Source organism: Coregonus lavaretus, assembly GCF_964263955.1.
Source record: "Coregonus lavaretus genome assembly, chromosome: 36".
NCBI lineage: Eukaryota > Metazoa > Chordata > Actinopteri > Salmoniformes > Salmonidae > Coregonus > Coregonus lavaretus.
In genome coordinates this window covers 1179359-1199231 of record NC_140023.1, presented here as the reverse complement: position 1 = coordinate 1199231, position 19873 = coordinate 1179359, and the positions used below count along the sequence as shown (strand labels likewise).

Genomic DNA, 19873 nt, shown 5'->3' with positions numbered 1-19873 from the left:
ACTCTCTAGTTCTAAGGTCCAACGCTGTGTGTACAAGAGTGTCTCAAAGGAAGAGATGAAGAACAGTTTCTTGAAGGAGGCAATGGATAAATAAATATTATTTGGAAGACAGACAAGTAGAGATTTTCCAGGTAGAATTGCGTTCATAGAACACCTGACAAAAGGTCCAGAATCATGTGCTGCGCGTGCAGAAGAGAACCAGACAGTGACAGACAAAGCCTCCATGTACCTGTCTGGTACAAACTGTGTCCCGGTCTGGTCTGATATAAGCTGTGACACAGAAGAGGATCTGTTAATAATCTGAACAGCCCAAACAGATTTCCCTTTGCCCTCTCTGGTGTACCTACAGAGAGTCATGTGGATGTTTCTCCCACCAATAAGGGGCTGTGTTCAGAGGTGAGGCGTTTTTAAAAGTGACTGAACCCATTCAGAGAGAGAGAGAGAGAGAGAGAGAGAGAGAGAGAGAGAGAGAGAGAGAGAGAGAGAGAGAGAGAGAGAGAGAGAGAGAGAGAGAGAGAGAGAGAGAGAGAGAGAGAGAGAGAGAGAGAGAGAGAGAGAGAGAGAGAGAGAGAGAGAGAGAGAGAGAGAGAGAGAGAGAGAGAGAGAGAGAGGAGAGACACAGAGAGAGATAATCTGTATTTAATCACAAATGCCGTGCTGTCACTGGCAGATATCAGATGTATGGACAGTAGTTACAGTACATGGGGATAAAGCTGAATGGTATTTGTACTGACATCAGCTCAGAGCAATAGAACTATCTGTACTACTGAACAGGTAGAGCAGGAAAGAGGAAGTTAGCGTGCTAATCATTTCCCTACCAAGACCATGGGTCCTTGTTGGGCGAGTGCAACACTGTAGGTTTCAGGGCATGTGACGTCACTGCATGATGGCTACTAGTATGCTAACTAGCCCACATCTGCTACACATGCAACAACACTGCAAGGAACATCATAATAATCTGTGGGTATGTGCCAAGCCCCCTTCCCTCTGTCACGTTTCACTGGCAGTAGACACACACACTGGAGTCTTCTATCAATCATCAGCCTGGGGATGACCATGTTACAACAGGGATAATACACTATGTCCAGCCAGTCAGGATTATAACACACACACACATACACACACTGATAGCATGCCACATACTGTACTAGTCTGTAAACCTCTTCAGAGATCAACACAGACAGTACACTACCATCACCAGCAGAGGGCAGTAGTGATGTGGATATGGAGAGACATGGATGGTACAAAACATTAAGAGACAATACACAGGCTCCAGAAGTAATATTGGGATATTATGTAATATGGCTTTGAATGAAAAGGTTGAGCTATTACAACACTGCTTAAACCTTCTCCTATAATGGCATTTTGCATGTCTCCATAATGCAGAAAACCCTGACATCTTATTATACAGTCTATATAGTTACTCCTTATTTATACAGTCTATAGTTACTCCAATATGTATACAGTCAATAGTTACTCTTATATTTATACAGTCTATAGTTACTCCTATATTTATACAGTCTATATAGTTACTCTTATATTTATACAGTCTATAGTTATTCCTATATTTATACAGTCTATAGTTATTCCTATATTTATACAGTCTATAGTTACTCCTATATTTATACAGTCTATAGTTACTCCTATATTTATACAGTCTATAGTTATTCCTATATTTATACAGTCTACAGTTATTCCTATATTTATACAGTCTATAGTTACTCCTATATGTATACAGTCTATAGTTACTCCTATATGTATACAGTCTATAGTTACTCCTATATTTACAGTCTATAGTTACTCCTATATGTATACAGTCTATAGTTACTCCTATATTTATACAGTCTATAGTTACTCCTATATTTATTCAGTCTATAGTTACTCCTATATTTACACAGTGTATAGTTACTCGTACATTTACAGTATATAGTTACTACTATATTAATACAGTCTATATAGTTACTCCTTATTTATACAGTCTATAGTTACTCCAATATGTATACAGTCTATAGTTACTCCTATATTTATACAGTATATAGTTACTCTTATATTTATACAGTCTATAGTTACTCCTATATTTATTCAGTCTATAGTTATTCCTATATTTACGCAGTCTATAGTTACTCCTATATTTACAGTCTATAGTTACTCCTATATTTATACAGTCTATAGTTACTCCTATATGTATACAGTCTATAGTTACTCCTATATTTATACAGTCTATAGTTACTCCTATATTTATTCAGTCTTTAGTTACTCCTATATTTACACAGTGTATAGTTACTCCTATATTTACACAGTCTATAGTTACGACTATATTAATACAGTCGATATAGTTACTCCTTATTTATACAGTCTATAGTTACTCCAATATGTATACAGTCTATAGTTACTCCTATATTTATACAGTCTATAGTTATTCCTATATTTACACAGTCTATAGTTATTCCTATATTTATACAGTCTATAGTTATTCCTATATTTATACAGTCTATAGTTACTCCTATATTTATACAGTCTATAGTTACTCCTATATTTATACAGTCTATAGTTACTCCTATATTTATACAGTCTATAGTTATTCCTATATTTATACAGTCTATAGTTACTCCTATATTTATACAGTCTATAGTTATTCCTATATTTATACAGTCTACAGTTATTCCTATATTTATACAGTCTATAGTTACTCCTATATGTATACAGTCTATAGTTACTCCTATATGTATACAGTCTATAGTTACTCCTATATTTACAGTCTATAGTTACTCCTATATGTATACAGTATATAGTTACTCCTATATTTATACAGTCTATAGTTACTCCTATATTTATTCAGTCTATAGTTACTCCTATATTTACACAGTGTATAGTTACTCGTATATTTACACAGTCTATAGTTACTACTATATTAATACAGTCTATATAGTTACTCCTTATTTATACAGTCTATAGTTACTCCAATATGTATACAGTCTATAGTTACTCCTATATTTATACAGTATATAGTTACTCTTATATTTATACAGTCTATAGTTACTCCTATATTTATTCAGTCTATAGTTATTCCTATATTTACGCAGTCTATAGTTACTCCTATATTTACAGTCTATAGTTACTCCTATATTTATACAGTCTATAGTTACTCCTATATGTATACAGTCTATAGTTATTCCTATATTTATACAGTCTATAGTTACTCCTATATTTATACAGTCTATAGTTACTCCTATATGTATACAGTCTATAGTTACTCCTATATTTATACAGTCTATAGTTACTCCTATATTTATTCAGTCTTTAGTTACTCCTATATTTACACAGTGTATAGTTACTCCTATATTTACACAGTCTAAAGTTACGACTATATTAATACAGTCTATATAGTTACTCCTTATTTATACAGTCTATAGTTACTCCTATATGTATACAGTCTATAGTTACTCCTATATGTATACAGTATATAGTTACTCCTATATTTATACAGTCTATAGTTACTCCTATATTTATTCAGTCTATAGTTACTCCTATATTTATTCAGTCTATAGTTACTCCTATATTTACACAGTGTATAGTTACTCGTATATTTACACAGTCTATAGTTACTACTATATTAATACAGTCTATATAGTTACTCCTTATTTATACAGTCTATAGTTACTCCAATATGTATACAGTCTATAGTTACTCCTATATTTATACAGTATATAGTTACTCTTATATTTATACAGTCTATAGTTACTCCTATATTTATTCAGTCTATAGTTATTCCTATATTTACGCAGTCTATAGTTACTCCTATATTTATTCAGTCTATAGTTACTCCTATATTTACACAGTGTATAGTTACTCGTATATTTACACAGTCTATAGTTACTACTATATTAATACAGTCTATATAGTTACTCCTTATTTATACAGTCTATAGTTACTCCAATATGTATACAGTCTATAGTTACTCCTATATTTATACAGTATATAGTTACTCTTATATTTATACAGTCTATAGTTACTCCTATATTTATTCAGTCTATAGTTATTCCTATATTTACGCAGTCTATAGTTACTCCTATATTTACAGTCTATAGTTACTCCTATATTTATACAGTCTATAGTTACTCCTATATATATACATTCTATAGTTATTCCTATATTTATACAGTCTATAGTTACTCCTATATTTATACAGTCTATAGTTACTCCTATATGTATACAGTCTATAGTTACTCCTATATTTATACAGTCTATAGTTACTCCTATATTTATTCAGTCTTTAGTTACTCCTATATTTACACAGTGTATAGTTACTCCTATATTTACACAGTCTATAGTTACGACTATATTAATACAGTCTATATAGTTACTCAATATTTATACAGTCTATAGTTACTCCAATATGTATACAGTCTATAGTTACTCCTATATTTATACAGTCTATAGTTATTCCTATATTTATACAGTCTATAGTTACTCCTATATTTATTCAGTCTATAGTTATTCCTATATTTACGCAGTCTATAGTTACTCCTATATTTACAGTCTATAGTTACTCCTATATTTATACAGTCTATAGTTACTCCTATATGTATACAGTCTATAGTTATTCCTATATTTATACAGTCTATAGTTACTCCTATATTTATACAGTCTATAGTTACTCATATATGTATACAGTCTATAGTTACTCCTATATTTATACAGTCTATAGTTACTCCTATATTTATTCAGTCTTTAGTTACTCCTATATTTACACAGTGTATAGTTACTCCTATAGTTACACAGTCTATAGTTACGACTATATTAATACAGTCTATATAGTTACTCCTTATTTATACAGTCTATAGTTACTCCAATATGTATACAGTCTATAGTTACTCCTATATTTATACAGTCTATAGTTATTCCTATATTTATACAGTCTATAGTTATTCCTATATTTACGCAGTCTATAGTTACTCCTATATTTACAGTCTATAGTTACTCCTATATTTATACAGTCTATAGTTACTCCTATATGTATACAGTCTATAGTTATTCCTATATTTATACAGTCTATAGTTACTCCTATATTTATACAGTCTATAGTTACTCTTATATGTATACAGTCTATAGTTATTCCTATATTTATACAGTCTATAGTTACTCCTATATTTATACAGTCTATAGTTACTCCTATATGTATACAGTCTATAGTTACTCCTATATTTATACAGTCTATAGTTACTCCTATATTTATTCAGTCTTTAGTTACTCCTATATTTACACAGTGTATAGTTACTCCTATATTTACACAGTCTATAGTTACGACTATATTAATACAGTCTATATAGTTACTCCTTATTTATACAGTCTATAGTTACTCCTATATGTATACAGTCTATAGTTATTCCTATATTTATACAGTCTATAGTTACTCCTATATTTATACAGTCTATAGTTACTCCTATATGTATACAGTCTATAGTTACTCCTATATTTATACAGTCTATAGTTACTCCTATATTTATTCAGTCTTTAGTTACTCCTATATTTACACAGTGTATAGTTACTCCTATATTTACACAGTCTATAGTTACGACTATATTAATACAGTCTATATAGTTACTCCTTATTTATACAGTCTATAGTTACTCCAATATGTATACAGTCTATAGTTACTCCTATATTTATACAGTCTATAGTTATTCCTATATTTACACAGTCTATAGTTATTCCTATATTTATACAGTCTATAGTTATTCCTATATTTATACAGTCTATAGTTACTCCTATATTTATACAGTCTATAGTTACTCCTATATTTATACAGTCTATAGTTACTCCTATATTTATACAGTCTATAGTTATTCCTATATTTATACAGTCTATAGTTACTCCTATATTTATACAGTCTATAGTTATTCCTATATTTATACAGTCTACAGTTATTCCTATATTTATACAGTCTATAGTTATTCCTATATTTATACAGTCTACAGTTATTCCTATATTTATACAGTCTATAGTTACTCCTATATGTATACAGTCTATAGTTACTCCTATATGTATACAGTCTATAGTTACTCCTATATTTACAGTCTATAGTTACTCCTATATGTATACAGTCTATAGTTACTCCTATATTTATACAGTCTATAGTTACTCCTATATTTATTCAGTCTATAGTTACTCCTATATGTATACAGTCTATAGTTACTCCTATATGTATACAGTCTATAGTTACTCCTATATTTACAGTCTATAGTTACTCCTATATGTATACAGTCTATAGTTACTCCTATATTTATACAGTCTATAGTTACTCCTATATTTATTCAGTCTATAGTTACTCCTATATTTACACAGTGTATAGTTACTCATATATTTACACAGTCTATAGTTACTACTATATTAATACAGTCTATATATAGTTACTCCTTATTTATACAGTCTATAGTTACTCCAATATGTATACAGTCTATAGTTACTCCTATATTTATACAGTATATAGTTACTCTTATATTTATACAGTCTATAGTTACTCCTATATTTATTCAGTCTATAGTTATTCCTATATTTACGCAGTCTATAGTTACTCCTATATTTACAGTCTATAGTTATTCCTATATTTATACAGTCTATAGTTACTCCTATATTTATTCAGTCTTTAGTTACTCCTATATTTACACAGTGTATAGTTACTCCTATATTTACACAGTCTATAGTTACGACTATATTAATACAGTCTATATAGTTACTCCTTATTTATACAGTCTATAGTTACTCCAATATGTATACAGTCTATAGTTACTCCTATATTTATACAGTCTATAGTTATTCCTATATTTACACAGTCTATAGTTATTCCTATATTTATACAGTCTATAGTTATTCCTATATTTATACAGTCTATAGTTACTCCTATATTTATACAGTCTATAGTTACTCCTATATTTATACAGTCTATAGTTACTCCTATATTTATACAGTCTATAGTTATTCCTATATTTATACAGTCTATAGTTACTCCTATATTTATACAGTCTATAGTTATTCCTATATTTATACAGTCTATAGTTACTCCTATATTTATACAGTCTATAGTTACTCCTATATTTAAACAGTCTATATAGTTACTCCTAAATGTATACAGTCTATAGTTACTCCTATATTTATACAGTCTATAGTTATTCCTATATTTACAGTCTATAGTTATTCCTATATTTACAGTCTATAGTTATTCCTACATTTATACAGTCTATAGTTACTCCTATATTTATACAGTCTATAGTTATTCCTATATTTACAGTCTATAGTTATTCCTAGATCCATACAGTCTATAGTTACTCCTATATTTATACAGTCTATAGTTATTCCTATATGTATACAGTCTATAGTTACTCCTATATTTATACAGTCTATAGTTATTCCTATATTTACACAGTCTATAGTTACTCCTATATTTATACAGTCTATAGTTACTCCTATATTTAAAGTCTATAGTTACTCCTATATTTACACAGTCTATAGTTATTCCTATATTTATACAGTCTATAGTTACTCCTATATTTATACAGTCTATAGTAATTTCCTATATGTATACAGTCTATAGTTACTCCTATATTTATACAGTCTATAGTTATTCCTATATTTACACAGTCTATAGTTACTCCTATATTTATACAGTCTATAGTTACTCCTATATTTACAGTCTATAGTTACTCCTATATTTATACAGTCTATAGTTACTCCTATATTTATACAGTCTATAGTTATTCCTATATTTATACAGTCTATAGTTACTCCTATATTTATACAGTCTATAGTTATTCCTATATTTATACAGTCTATAGTTACTCCTATATTTATACAGTCTATAGTTACCCCTATATTTATACAGTCTATATAGTTACTCCTATATTTATACAGTCTATAGTTACTCCTATATTTATACAGTCTATAGTTATTCTTATATTTACAGTCTATAGTTATTCCTATATTTATACAGTCTATAGTTACTCCTATATTTATACAGTCTATAGTTATTCCTATATTTACAGTCTATAGTTATTCCTATATTTATACAGTCTATAGTTACTCCTATATTTATACAGTCTATAGTTACTCCTATATTTATACAGTCTATAGTTATTCCTATATTTACAGTCTATAGTTATTCCTATATTTATACAGTCTATAGTTACTCCTATATTTATACAGTCTATAGTTATTCCTATATTTATAGTCTATAGTTACTCCTCTATTTATACAGTCTATAGTTACTCCTATATTTATACAGTCTATAGTTACTCCTATATTTATACAGTCTATAGTTACTCCTATATTTATACAGTCTATAGTTATTCCTATATTTATACAGTCTATAGTTACTCCTATATTTATACAGTCTATAGTTACTCCTATATTTATACAGTCTATATAGTTACTCCTATATTTATACAGTCTATAGTTACTCCTATATTTATACAGTCTATAGTTATTCCTATATTTATACAGTCTATAGTTATTCCTATATTTATACACTCTATAGTTACTCCTATATTTATACAGTCTATAGTTATTCCTATATTTACAGTCTATAGTTATTCCTATATTTATTCAGTCTATAGTTACTCCTATATTTACACAGTGTATAGTTACTCATATATTTACACATTCTATAGTTACTACTATATTAATACAGTATATATATAGTTACTCCTTATTTATACAGTCTATATTTACTCCAATATGTATACAGTCTATAGTTACTCCTATATTTATACAGTATATAGTTACTCTTATATTTATACAGTCTATAGTTACTCCTATATTTATTCAGTCTATAGTTATTCCTATATTTACGCAGTCTATAGTTACTCCTATATTTACAGTCTATAGTTACTCCTATATTTATACAGTCTATAGTTACTCCTATATTTATTCAGTCTTTAGTTACTCCTATATTTACACAGTGTATAGTTACTCCTATATTTACATAGTCTATAGTTACGACTATATTAATACAGTCTATATAGTTACTCCTTATTTATACAGTCTATAGTTACTCCAATATGTATACAGTCTATAGTTACTCCTATATTTATACAGTCTATAGTTATTCCTATATTTACACAGTATATAGTTATTCCTATATTTATACAGTCTATAGTTATTCCTATATTTATACAGTCTATAGTTACTCCTATATTTATACAGTCTATAGTTACTCCTATATTTATACAGTCTATAGTTACTCCTATATTTATACAGTCTATAGTTATTCCTATATTTATACAGTCTATAGTTACTCCTATATTTATACAGTCTATAGTTATTCCTATATTTATACAGTCTATAGTTACTCCTATATTTATACAGTCTATAGTTACTCCTATATTTAAACAGTCTATATAGTTACTCCTAAATGTATACAGTCTATAGTTACTCCTATATTTATACAGTCTATAGTTATTCCTATATTTACAGTCTATAGTTATTCCTATATTTACAGTCTATAGTTATTCCTATATTTATACAGTCTATAGTTACTCCTATATTTATACAGTCTATAGTTATTCCTATATTTACAGTCTATAGTTATTCCTAGATCCATACAGTCTATAGTTACTCCTATATTTATACAGTCTATAGTTATTCCTATATGTATACAGTCTATAGTTACTCCTATATTTATACAGTCTATAGTTATTCCTATATTTACACAGTCTATAGTTACTCCTATATTTATACAGTCTATAGTTACTCCTATATTTAAAGTCTATAGTTACTCCTATATTTACACAGTCTATAGTTATTCCTATATTTATACAGTCTATAGTTACTCCTATATTTATACAGTCTATAGTAAGTTCCTATATGTATACAGTCTATAGTTATTCCTATATTTATACAGTCTATAGTTATTCCTATATTTATACAGTCTATAGTTACTCCTATATTTATACAGTCTATAGTTACTCCTATATTTATACAGTCTATAGTTACTCCTATATTTATACAGTCTATAGTTATTCCTATATTTATACAGTCTATAGTTACTCCTATATTTATACAGTCTATAGTTATTCCTATATTTATACAGTCTATAGTTACTCCTATATTTATACAGTCTATAGTTACTCCTATATTTAAACAGTCTATATAGTTACTCCTAAATGTATACAGTCTATAGTTACTCCTATATTTATACAGTCTATAGTTATTCCTATATTTACAGTCTATAGTTATTCCTATATTTACAGTCTATAGTTATTCCTATATTTATACAGTCTATAGTTACTCCTATATTTATACAGTCTATAGTTATTCCTATATTTACAGTCTATAGTTATTCCTAGATCCATACAGTCTATAGTTACTCCTATATTTATACAGTCTATAGTTATTCCTATATGTATACAGTCTATAGTTACTCCTATATTTATACAGTCTATAGTTATTCCTATATTTACACAGTCTATAGTTACTCCTATATTTATACAGTCTATAGTTACTCCTATATTTAAAGTCTATAGTTACTCCTATATTTACACAGTCTATAGTTATTCCTATATTTATACAGTCTATAGTTACTCCTATATTTATACAGTCTATAGTAATTTCCTATATGTATACAGTCTATAGTTACTCCTATATTTATACAGTCTATAGTTATTCCTATATTTACACAGTCTATAGTTACTCCTATATTTATACAGTCTATAGTTACTCCTATATTTACAGTCTATAGTTACTCCTATATTTATACAGTCTATAGTTACTCCTATATTTATACAGTCTATAGTTATTCCTATATTTATACAGTCTATAGTTACTCCTATATTTATACAGTCTATAGTTATTCCTATATTTATAGTCTATAGTTACTCCTATATTTATACAGTCTATAGTTACCCCTATATTTATACAGTCTATATAGTTACTCCTATATTTATACAGTCTATAGTTACTCCTATATTTATACAGTCTATAGTTATTCTTATATTTACAGTCTATAGTTATTCCTATATTTATACAGTCTATAGTTACTCCTATATTTATACAGTCTATAGTTATTCCTATATTTACAGTCTATAGTTATTCCTATATTTATACAGTCTATAGTTACTCCTATATTTATACAGTCTATAGTTACTCCTATATTTATACAGTCTATAGTTATTCCTATATTTACAGTCTATAGTTATTCCTATATTTATACAGTCTATAGTTACTCCTATATTTATACAGTCTATAGTTATTCCTATATTTATAGTCTATAGTTACTCCTCTATTTATACAGTCTATAGTTACTCCTATATTTATACAGTCTATAGTTACTCCTATATTTATACAGTCTATAGTTACTCCTATATTTATACAGTCTATAGTTATTCCTATATTTATACAGTCTATAGTTACTCCTATATTTATACAGTCTATAGTTACTCCTATATTTATACAGTCTATATAGTTACTCCTATATTTATACAGTCTATAGTTACTCCTATATTTATACAGTCTATAGTTATTCCTATATTTATACAGTCTATAGTTATTCCTATATTTATACACTCTATAGTTACTCCTATATTTATACAGTCTATAGTTATTCCTATATTTACAGTCTATAGTTATTCCTATATTTATACAGTCTATAGTTACTCCTATATTTATACAGTCTATAGTTATTCCTATATTTACAGTCTATAGTTACTCCTATATTCATACAGTCTATAGTTATTCCTATATTTACAGTCTATAGTTATTCCTATATTTATACAGTCTATAGTTACTCCTATATTTATACAGTCTATAGTTATTCCTATATTTACAGTCTATAGTTATTCCTATATTTATACAGTCTATAGTTATTCCTATATTTACAGTCTATAGTTACTCCTATATTTATACAGTCTATAGTTATTCCTATCTTTACAGTCTATAGTTACTCCTATATTTATACAGTCTATAGTTATTCCTATATTTACAGTCTATAGTTACTCCTATATTTATACAGTCTATAGTTATTCCTATATTTACAGTCTATAGTTATTCCTATATTTATACAGTCTATAGTTATTCCTATATTTATACAGTCTATAGTTACTCCTATATTTATACAGTCTATAGTTACTCCTATATTTATACAGTCTATAGTTATTCCTATATGTATACAGTCTATAGTTACTCCTATATTTATACAGTCTATAGTTATTCCTATATTTACAGTCTATAGTTACTCCTATATTTATACAGTCTATAGTTATTCCTGTATTTACAGTCTATAGTTATTCCTATATTTATACAGTCTATAGTTACTCCTATATTTATACAGTCTATAGTTATTCCTATATTTACAGTCTATAGTTATTCCTATATTTATACAGTCTATAGTTACTCCTATATTTATACAGTCTATAGTTATTCCTATATTTACAGTCTATAGTTATTCCTATATTTATACAGTCTATAGTTATTCCTATATTTATACAGTCTATAGTTATTCCTATATTAACAGTCTATAGTTATTCCTATATTTATACAGTCTATAGTTATTCCTATATTCATACAGTCTATAGTTACTCCTATATTCATACAGTCTATAGTTACTCCTATATTTATACAGTCTATAGTTATTCCTATATTTACAGTCTATAGTTACTCCTATATTTGTACAGTCTATAGTTATTCCTATATTTACAGTCTATAGTTACTCCTATATTTATACAGTCTATAGTTATTCTTATATTTACAGTCTATAGTTATTCCTATATTTATACAGTCTATAGTTACTCCTATATTTATACAGTCTATAGTTATTCCTATATTTACAGTCTATAGTTATTCCTATATTCATACAGTCTATAGTTACTCCTATATTTATACAGTCTATAGTTACTCCTATATTTATACAGTCTATAGTTATTCCTATATTTACAGTCTATAGTTATTCCTATATTTATACAGTCTATAGTTACTCCTATATTTATACAGTCTATAGTTACTCCTATATTTACAGTCTATAGTTACTCCTATATTTATACAGTCTATAGTTATTCCTATATTTATACAGTCTATAGTTACTCCTATATGTATACAGTCTATAGTTACTCCTATATTTATACAGTCTATATAGTTACTCCTATATTTATACAGTCTATAGTTACTCCTATATTTATACAGTCTATAGTTATTCCTATATTTATACAGTCTATAGTTATTCCTATATTTATACACTCTATAGTTACTCCTATATTTATACAGTCTATAGTTACTCCTATATTTATACAGTCTATAGTTATTCCTATATTTACAGTCTATAGTTATTCCTATATTTATACAGTCTATAGTTACTCCTATATTTATACAGTCTATAGTTATTCCTATATTTACAGTCTATAGTTACTCCTATATTTATACAGTCTATAGTTATTCCTATATTTACAGTCTATAGTTACTCCTATATTTATACAGTCTACAGTTACTCCTATATTTATACAGTCTATAGTTATTCCTATATTTACAGTCTATAGTTATTCCTATATTTATACAGTCTATAATTATTCCTATATTTACAGTCTATAGTTACTCCTATATTTATACAGTCTATAGTTATTCCTATATTTACAGTCTATAGTTACTCCTATATTTATACAGTCTATAGTTATTCCTATATTTACAGTCTATAGTTACTCCTATATTTATACAGTCTATAGTTATTCCTATATTTACAGTCTATAGTTATTCCTATATTTATACAGTCTATAGTTATTCCTATATTTATACAGTCTATAGTTACTCCTATATTCATACAGTCTATAGTTATTCCTATATTTATACAGTCTATAGTTACTCCTATATTTATACAGTCTATAGTTATTCCTATATTTATACAGTCTATATTTACTCCTATATTTATACAGTCGATATAGTTACTCCTATATTTCCCACTTCTACTGTCATTTAAATGCTGCCTTAACATTCTCTGACAGCTCTGCTCTTTCTACGAGAGAAAGAAAGGCAGTGAAGCCCTAGCAGGACTGGAATTAATTGGGGAGAGGGTGAGGGACATGAGTGTTGGGTCTCTGGGGCTAGCAGCTAGCTAGCATCTTTCAAAAAGCCGTGTGTATGCTAATCCAACACAGCTATCCTGGCTATGGTCCTCTCTCTCGAGGGAGGGATACCCACTTCATGTAGTTTAAGAAGATTCCTTTCTTATTTCCATGGAGGAATGCTGCGTGTCTTTTTAGATTAGCTGCACGTTTCTCTACCCTCTTAATTAAAAGCCAATTTGGCAGAAGGTGAAAGAACATTACTGGGAAATGAGAAATACATAGAGTAGGGTAGTCCTCTGGTGGAGAATGGAGTAGGCTACTAAAATGTGATGTACTGTAATAATTATGATCCGCTATCACCTAGTAATGTGTGTGTTACATAGCATTAAGTCACACAGAGAGAGCAAACTGAATGAGTCCACAGGGATTGATGTAAAACTGTTAACATCCTCATTGTTTTCCTCTGAAACAGACGACTGGAGACTCAACACAATTAGTGACATGGAAATAGAATTGATGTCCACTCAAAACAATGATGGATCTGTCTATTGATTATCAGTGAAGCCATTGCTTCACTGAAGCCATTGCAATTCTTTCAACTTCCCACTGGAGCTTAACACAATAGAGATGGATGTGGGGACATTAGACATTTCTTTCTTTATTATTTATTTTATTCCACCAGGTAAGCTTTATTTAACCAGGTAAGCCAGTTGAGAACAAGTTCTCATTTACAACTGCAACCTGGCCAAGATAAAGCAAAGCAGTGCGATAAAAACAACAACAACACAGAGTTACATATGGAATAAACAAAACGTACAGTCAATAACATAATAGAAAATCTATATACAGTGTGTGCAAATGTAGTAAGTTATGGAGGTAAGGCAATAAATAGGCCATAGTGGAAAAAAATTACAATTTAGTATTAACAGTGGAGTAAAAGATGTGCAGAATATGATGTGCAAATAGAGATACTGGGGTGCAAATGAGCAAAATAAATAACAATGTAAATAACAATATGGGGATGAGGTAGTTGGGTGGGCTAATTTCAGATGGACTGTGTACAGGTGCAGTGATCTGTAAGCTGCTCTGACAACTGATGCTTAAAGTGAGTGAGGGAGATAAGTGTCTCCAGCTTCAGAGATTTTTGCAGTTCGTTCCAGTCATTGGCAGCAGAGAACTGGAAGGAATGGCGGCCAAAGGAGGTGTTGGCTTTGGGGATGACCAGTGAGATATACCTGCTGGAACGCATACTACGGGTGGGTGTTGCTATGGTGACCAATGACATGTCACTTAGTCACCAACCACTGGACAGGTTATTCATGTTGGACCTAGAGTGTGATGTAACACGTACCTGATACCTCTACAGTACCATTGGACCCAATTTTTTTCTGCAGAATTTCTGGGGACCCCATTTCATCTCCATAAGAATTTCTCGCGACCCCACCCTACCCCAAATCTAATTACACAACCTTAAAATTGGTCAATTTAGATTTTTACATAAACAAATAACATTCAATTCATTACATTTTTATCTCTTATCAAAAGTACAAGAAACCAATAAATACATTACCTAAATATATATCTATATATGTTTTTGTTGTATGTTGTCCCATACAATAATCTGTACTCTTAATTGAAGAAAAAAATGTGCCGACCCCACTGCAGTTCCCCCGCGACCCCACTAGGGGTCGTGACCCCGAATTTGAATACCACTGCATTGGACTAACCCTAAAGTCTGATGTAACATCTACCTGCTAACATCTCTACAGTACCATTGGAATAACCCTAACCTAGCTGAGGAACGCTCAACTCCGTTCTCTTATATTGAGGCAGAGTTGAGTTTTGATAACTGGTCACACGATGTGCTAGCAACAACATTGTCACATCAGTCGATACTTGTAAAAATGTGACCTTGTGGTTACAGTGTCCGCCCTGAGATTATAAAGGTTGTGTGTTCAATCCCTGGCCGAGTCATACCAAAGACTGTAAAAATGGGCCCTGATTCCTCTGCTTGGCACTCAGCATTAGGGAGATTGATTGGGGGTAGGTCCCTGCAACAGACTAGCATCCTTGTCCAGGGGGGTACTGGTACATCAAGCTGCCTCACGCTACAGAAACAGGAGATAGGCTCCTTCCCTATGTGTCGTTCTGGCTCGTGCAAGGCTACTTACTTACTCAGCACGAATGCGCTTGTGCCAATTGAATCTCAGCTTACGTAGTACGTCAAGGCCGCTACATCTCCAGTTGAGCAACACTAATTAGGAACATTTCAGTGGTTGTATTTGATAAAAGTTTTTTACAAAAGTATGAATGTCAGTACCCTGCAGAAGGACCACGGTTGTACAGGACAAACATAGGTATGGGTAAGCATTTTCAGAATTGAGTTTTTTTCTTTGACTGATGGTGCCTCGCACGACCAGTTATCAAAACTCAACTCCGCCTCGTTATAAGAGAACGGAGTTGAGCGCTCCTCAGCTAGAGTCTGATGTAATATCAACACCTCTTCAGTACCAGATCAAGCATCTGACTTTCTAACTAAAACCGGATTCCGTCCTGTCGTCAATCATTGTCATGTTGCTATAATTTGATACTTTCTAATTTCCTACAGACCTCTGATATGTGTCCAGTACCAGCTCATCCTAATAATACCTTGGCCTAATACCCTGTCCCTAGATAATAGAGGCCCCTCTGATATCAACCAATTGATAATGGAGAGTTTGACCTGCATGGCACTATAGCACCGTATAGGCCAATCTCACACACACACACACAAAAACACACACATACAGAGAGAGAGAGAGAGTTATGGCACAGTGTGGACCCAGTCAATGGATCGCTGGGACAGTCATATCTGTTGCTACGTAACACACACTTAAACACATCAACACACAATCACACAGCAATAAACAAACATGTAATGTACGCTAGTGCAACCACACATTTTTCTTTCACACACGTGGTTTGTGTGTGTGGGTCCGTTTATAACCAGATGACCCTAAAATACACTGTCTGACGCACAGAACGTGTCCGTCCGCCTCTACACAAACAAAATGTGACGTGAGTGGGCTGTTCGGGGGTGTATTCTTCTGTATTATCTGACACATTCTCCCTCAAAGTGATTTTTTAATCTCACTGGCTTCCCGAGTATGAATAGATAAACTCATAAATAATTTATGAATTCACAGTGCGGAGAGGGAAATCTAGGCCATCTCAAAACAATGGCTTCCCTCCCAGTTTTTAACTACGTCCAGCAATAAAGAGGAGGATTCAGGATTCACCGCAGAGGAGAGCTACCTCCCAGGAAACCGTTTCTGGTTACCTCTGCATTCCAAGAACTTTAGTAGGGACGTTCTGAGAACGTTTTCCCCCCTCAACACTTTATCCTTTTATTTTTGTATTTAAAAAAAAATATAATTCAAATATAATGCAAATTCTCTAAAATGTCAACCAAATTCCCTACTGTTATAGGAACGTTGACTGTTGGCTGGGCTCTGTCTTCTTTTACATCAGACTGCAGCATAAGGTAGTGGGAGTGCAGAGAACGGCTCATTTTTATTAACAGAAGCCAATTTCAACCTTTTTCATCATCCTGTATAGCTGGTCAATGTTAACGATAGCATCACCACACTACTGCTGCCAAGCCTACTGACAAAAGTCAGCCATGGTCCAATCCAGGCCATTGTATGTTTCCCAGGCTGAACCTGTGGAGGACGCTGTGCAAAGAATGTCCAATAGATGGCAATTTAGAGCTGTCATGACATGAAGTATTCCATGTACAATACTTTGCCATAGAAAGAACTCTCTCACTGCTGTGAGTCATTGTAGTCATTGTAGAGTCATTGTAGAGAGATGGGGAGAGATGTAGAGAGAGAAAAAGGTTTATCCTTACCCAGCCAGCTCCTGTTCAAGTAGACAGATACGAAGACAGGAGGAACAGTGAAGAAGTCCACAACTGAGTTGACCTCCAGCCAGAACCACAGCTTATCATTGGCTGCTATGAACTGAAGGAGAAATAGAACAGTAACACTTCACTTAAAGCCTGTAAGTATACTGTATTATATTGATGCAGTTATAATGTATTACAGGGGTAGGCAACTAGTTTCAGCCGCGGGCCGATTTTTGTCGGAGCGGATTGTCCGTGGACGGGAACATAATTATAATAATTTGTACACTGCAAATTGACCACAACTAAGCCCAAAAAGAGATTGTATTTGAAAATAACAATAATTTCATACCTGGATTACTGTACATTGAGACACAATCACATACGTCTCTTGTTTTATTTACATTTATATTTTAGTCATTTAGCAGACGCTCTTATCCAGAGTGACTTACAGGAGCAATTAGGGTTAAGTGCCTTGCACAAGGGCACAGACAGATTTTTCACCTAGTCGGCTCGGGGATTAGAACCAGCGACCTTTCGGTTACTGGCACAACGCTCTTAACCACTAAACTACCTGCCAAATTGTGGGAATTCATGGGAACGGATTTCCTAAATGAAACCTAATTTTAGCTGAATATCCGGTTGATTTTAGTATTTTTTTACCAAAAACAAAAATCTACAAACAAATGTTGTTGTTTATTAGTACTAAAAACTGATATACTGGAAGACTTCTCATTGGCTGCTATGAACTGAAGGGAGACAGAAGTAACAATTCATGGTGGTAACACTTTCCTTAAAGTCTATGTTGCAGGTTAAATGTGTTACCAACATGAATTATTGCTTCTATTTCTCCTTCAATTCATAGCAGGCTGGTAGGTACAATGACTTACGATGCCATCATAATGCATTCTAACAGTTACCATGAGCATTTATGGCCACTTTGCAATGTGTTATTATCATCTCATAAAGACCATGGATGAATGGAAAACAGAGACAGGAGTGTTAAGTTCAATCAAATCCTCTTATTTTATAGAGTTCAAGTATAGTTCTTTGTTTTATTTGAACCTTGTGGATATAGCAACATAATAAATGCATTTCATATACTGTATCCAAGTAGAAGATGTACAGTGCATTCGGAAAGTATTCAGACCACTTGACTTCTTCCACATTTTGTTACATTACAGCCTTATTCTAAAATGGATGAAATAGTTTTTTCCCCCTCATCAATCTGCACACAATACCCCATAATGACAAAGCAAAAACAGGTTTATAGAAATGTTGGCAAATGTATATAAAAAAACCCCCGGAAATATTACATTTACATAAGTATTCAGACCCTATACTCAGTACTGTGTTGAAGCACCTTCGGCAGCGATTACAGCCTCGAGTCTTCTTGGGTATGATGCTACAAGTTTGGCACACCTATATTTGGGGAGTTTCTCCCATTCTTCTCTGCAGATCCTCTCAAGCTCTGTCAGGTTCGATGGGGAGCGTCGCTGCACAGCTATTTTTTTTCAGGTCTCTCCATAGATGTTCAATCGGGTTCAAGTCCAGGCTCTGGTTGGGCCACTCAAGGACATTCAGAGACTTGTCCCGAAGCCATTCCTGCGTTGTCTTGGCTGTGTGCTTAGGGTCGTTGTCCTGTTGGAAGGTGAACCTTCGCCCCAGTCTAAGGTCCTGAGTGCTCCGGAGCAGGTTTTCATCAAGGATCTCTCTGTACTTTTCTCCGTTCATCTTTCACCTTGATCCTGACTAGTCTCCCAGTCCCTGCCGCTGAAAAACATCCCCACAGCATGATGCTGCCACCACCATGCTTCACCGTAGGGATGGTGCCAGGTTTCCTCCAGACGTAACACTTGGCATTCAGGCGAAAGAGTTCAATCTTGGTTTCATCAGACCAGAGAATCTTTTTTCTCATAGTCAGAGTCCTTTAGGTGCCTTTTGGCAAACT

At 31.7% G+C, this 19873-nt stretch overlaps 1 protein-coding gene across 1 annotated transcript in view; it reads right to left on the bottom strand.

The window, feature by feature from the left end:
- Window positions 1-19873, bottom strand: part of LOC311110501 (calcium-activated potassium channel subunit alpha-1a-like) — a gene marked incomplete at its 5' end in the record, with an annotated part of 307325 nt that overhangs the window by 95720 nt on the left and 191732 nt on the right. Inside the window, one exon of the mRNA XM_084153022.1 lies at window positions 17929-18040. Coding sequence (XP_084009148.1) covers window positions 17929-18040 — 112 coding nt within the window. The remainder of the gene's footprint in view (window positions 1-17928; window positions 18041-19873) is intronic.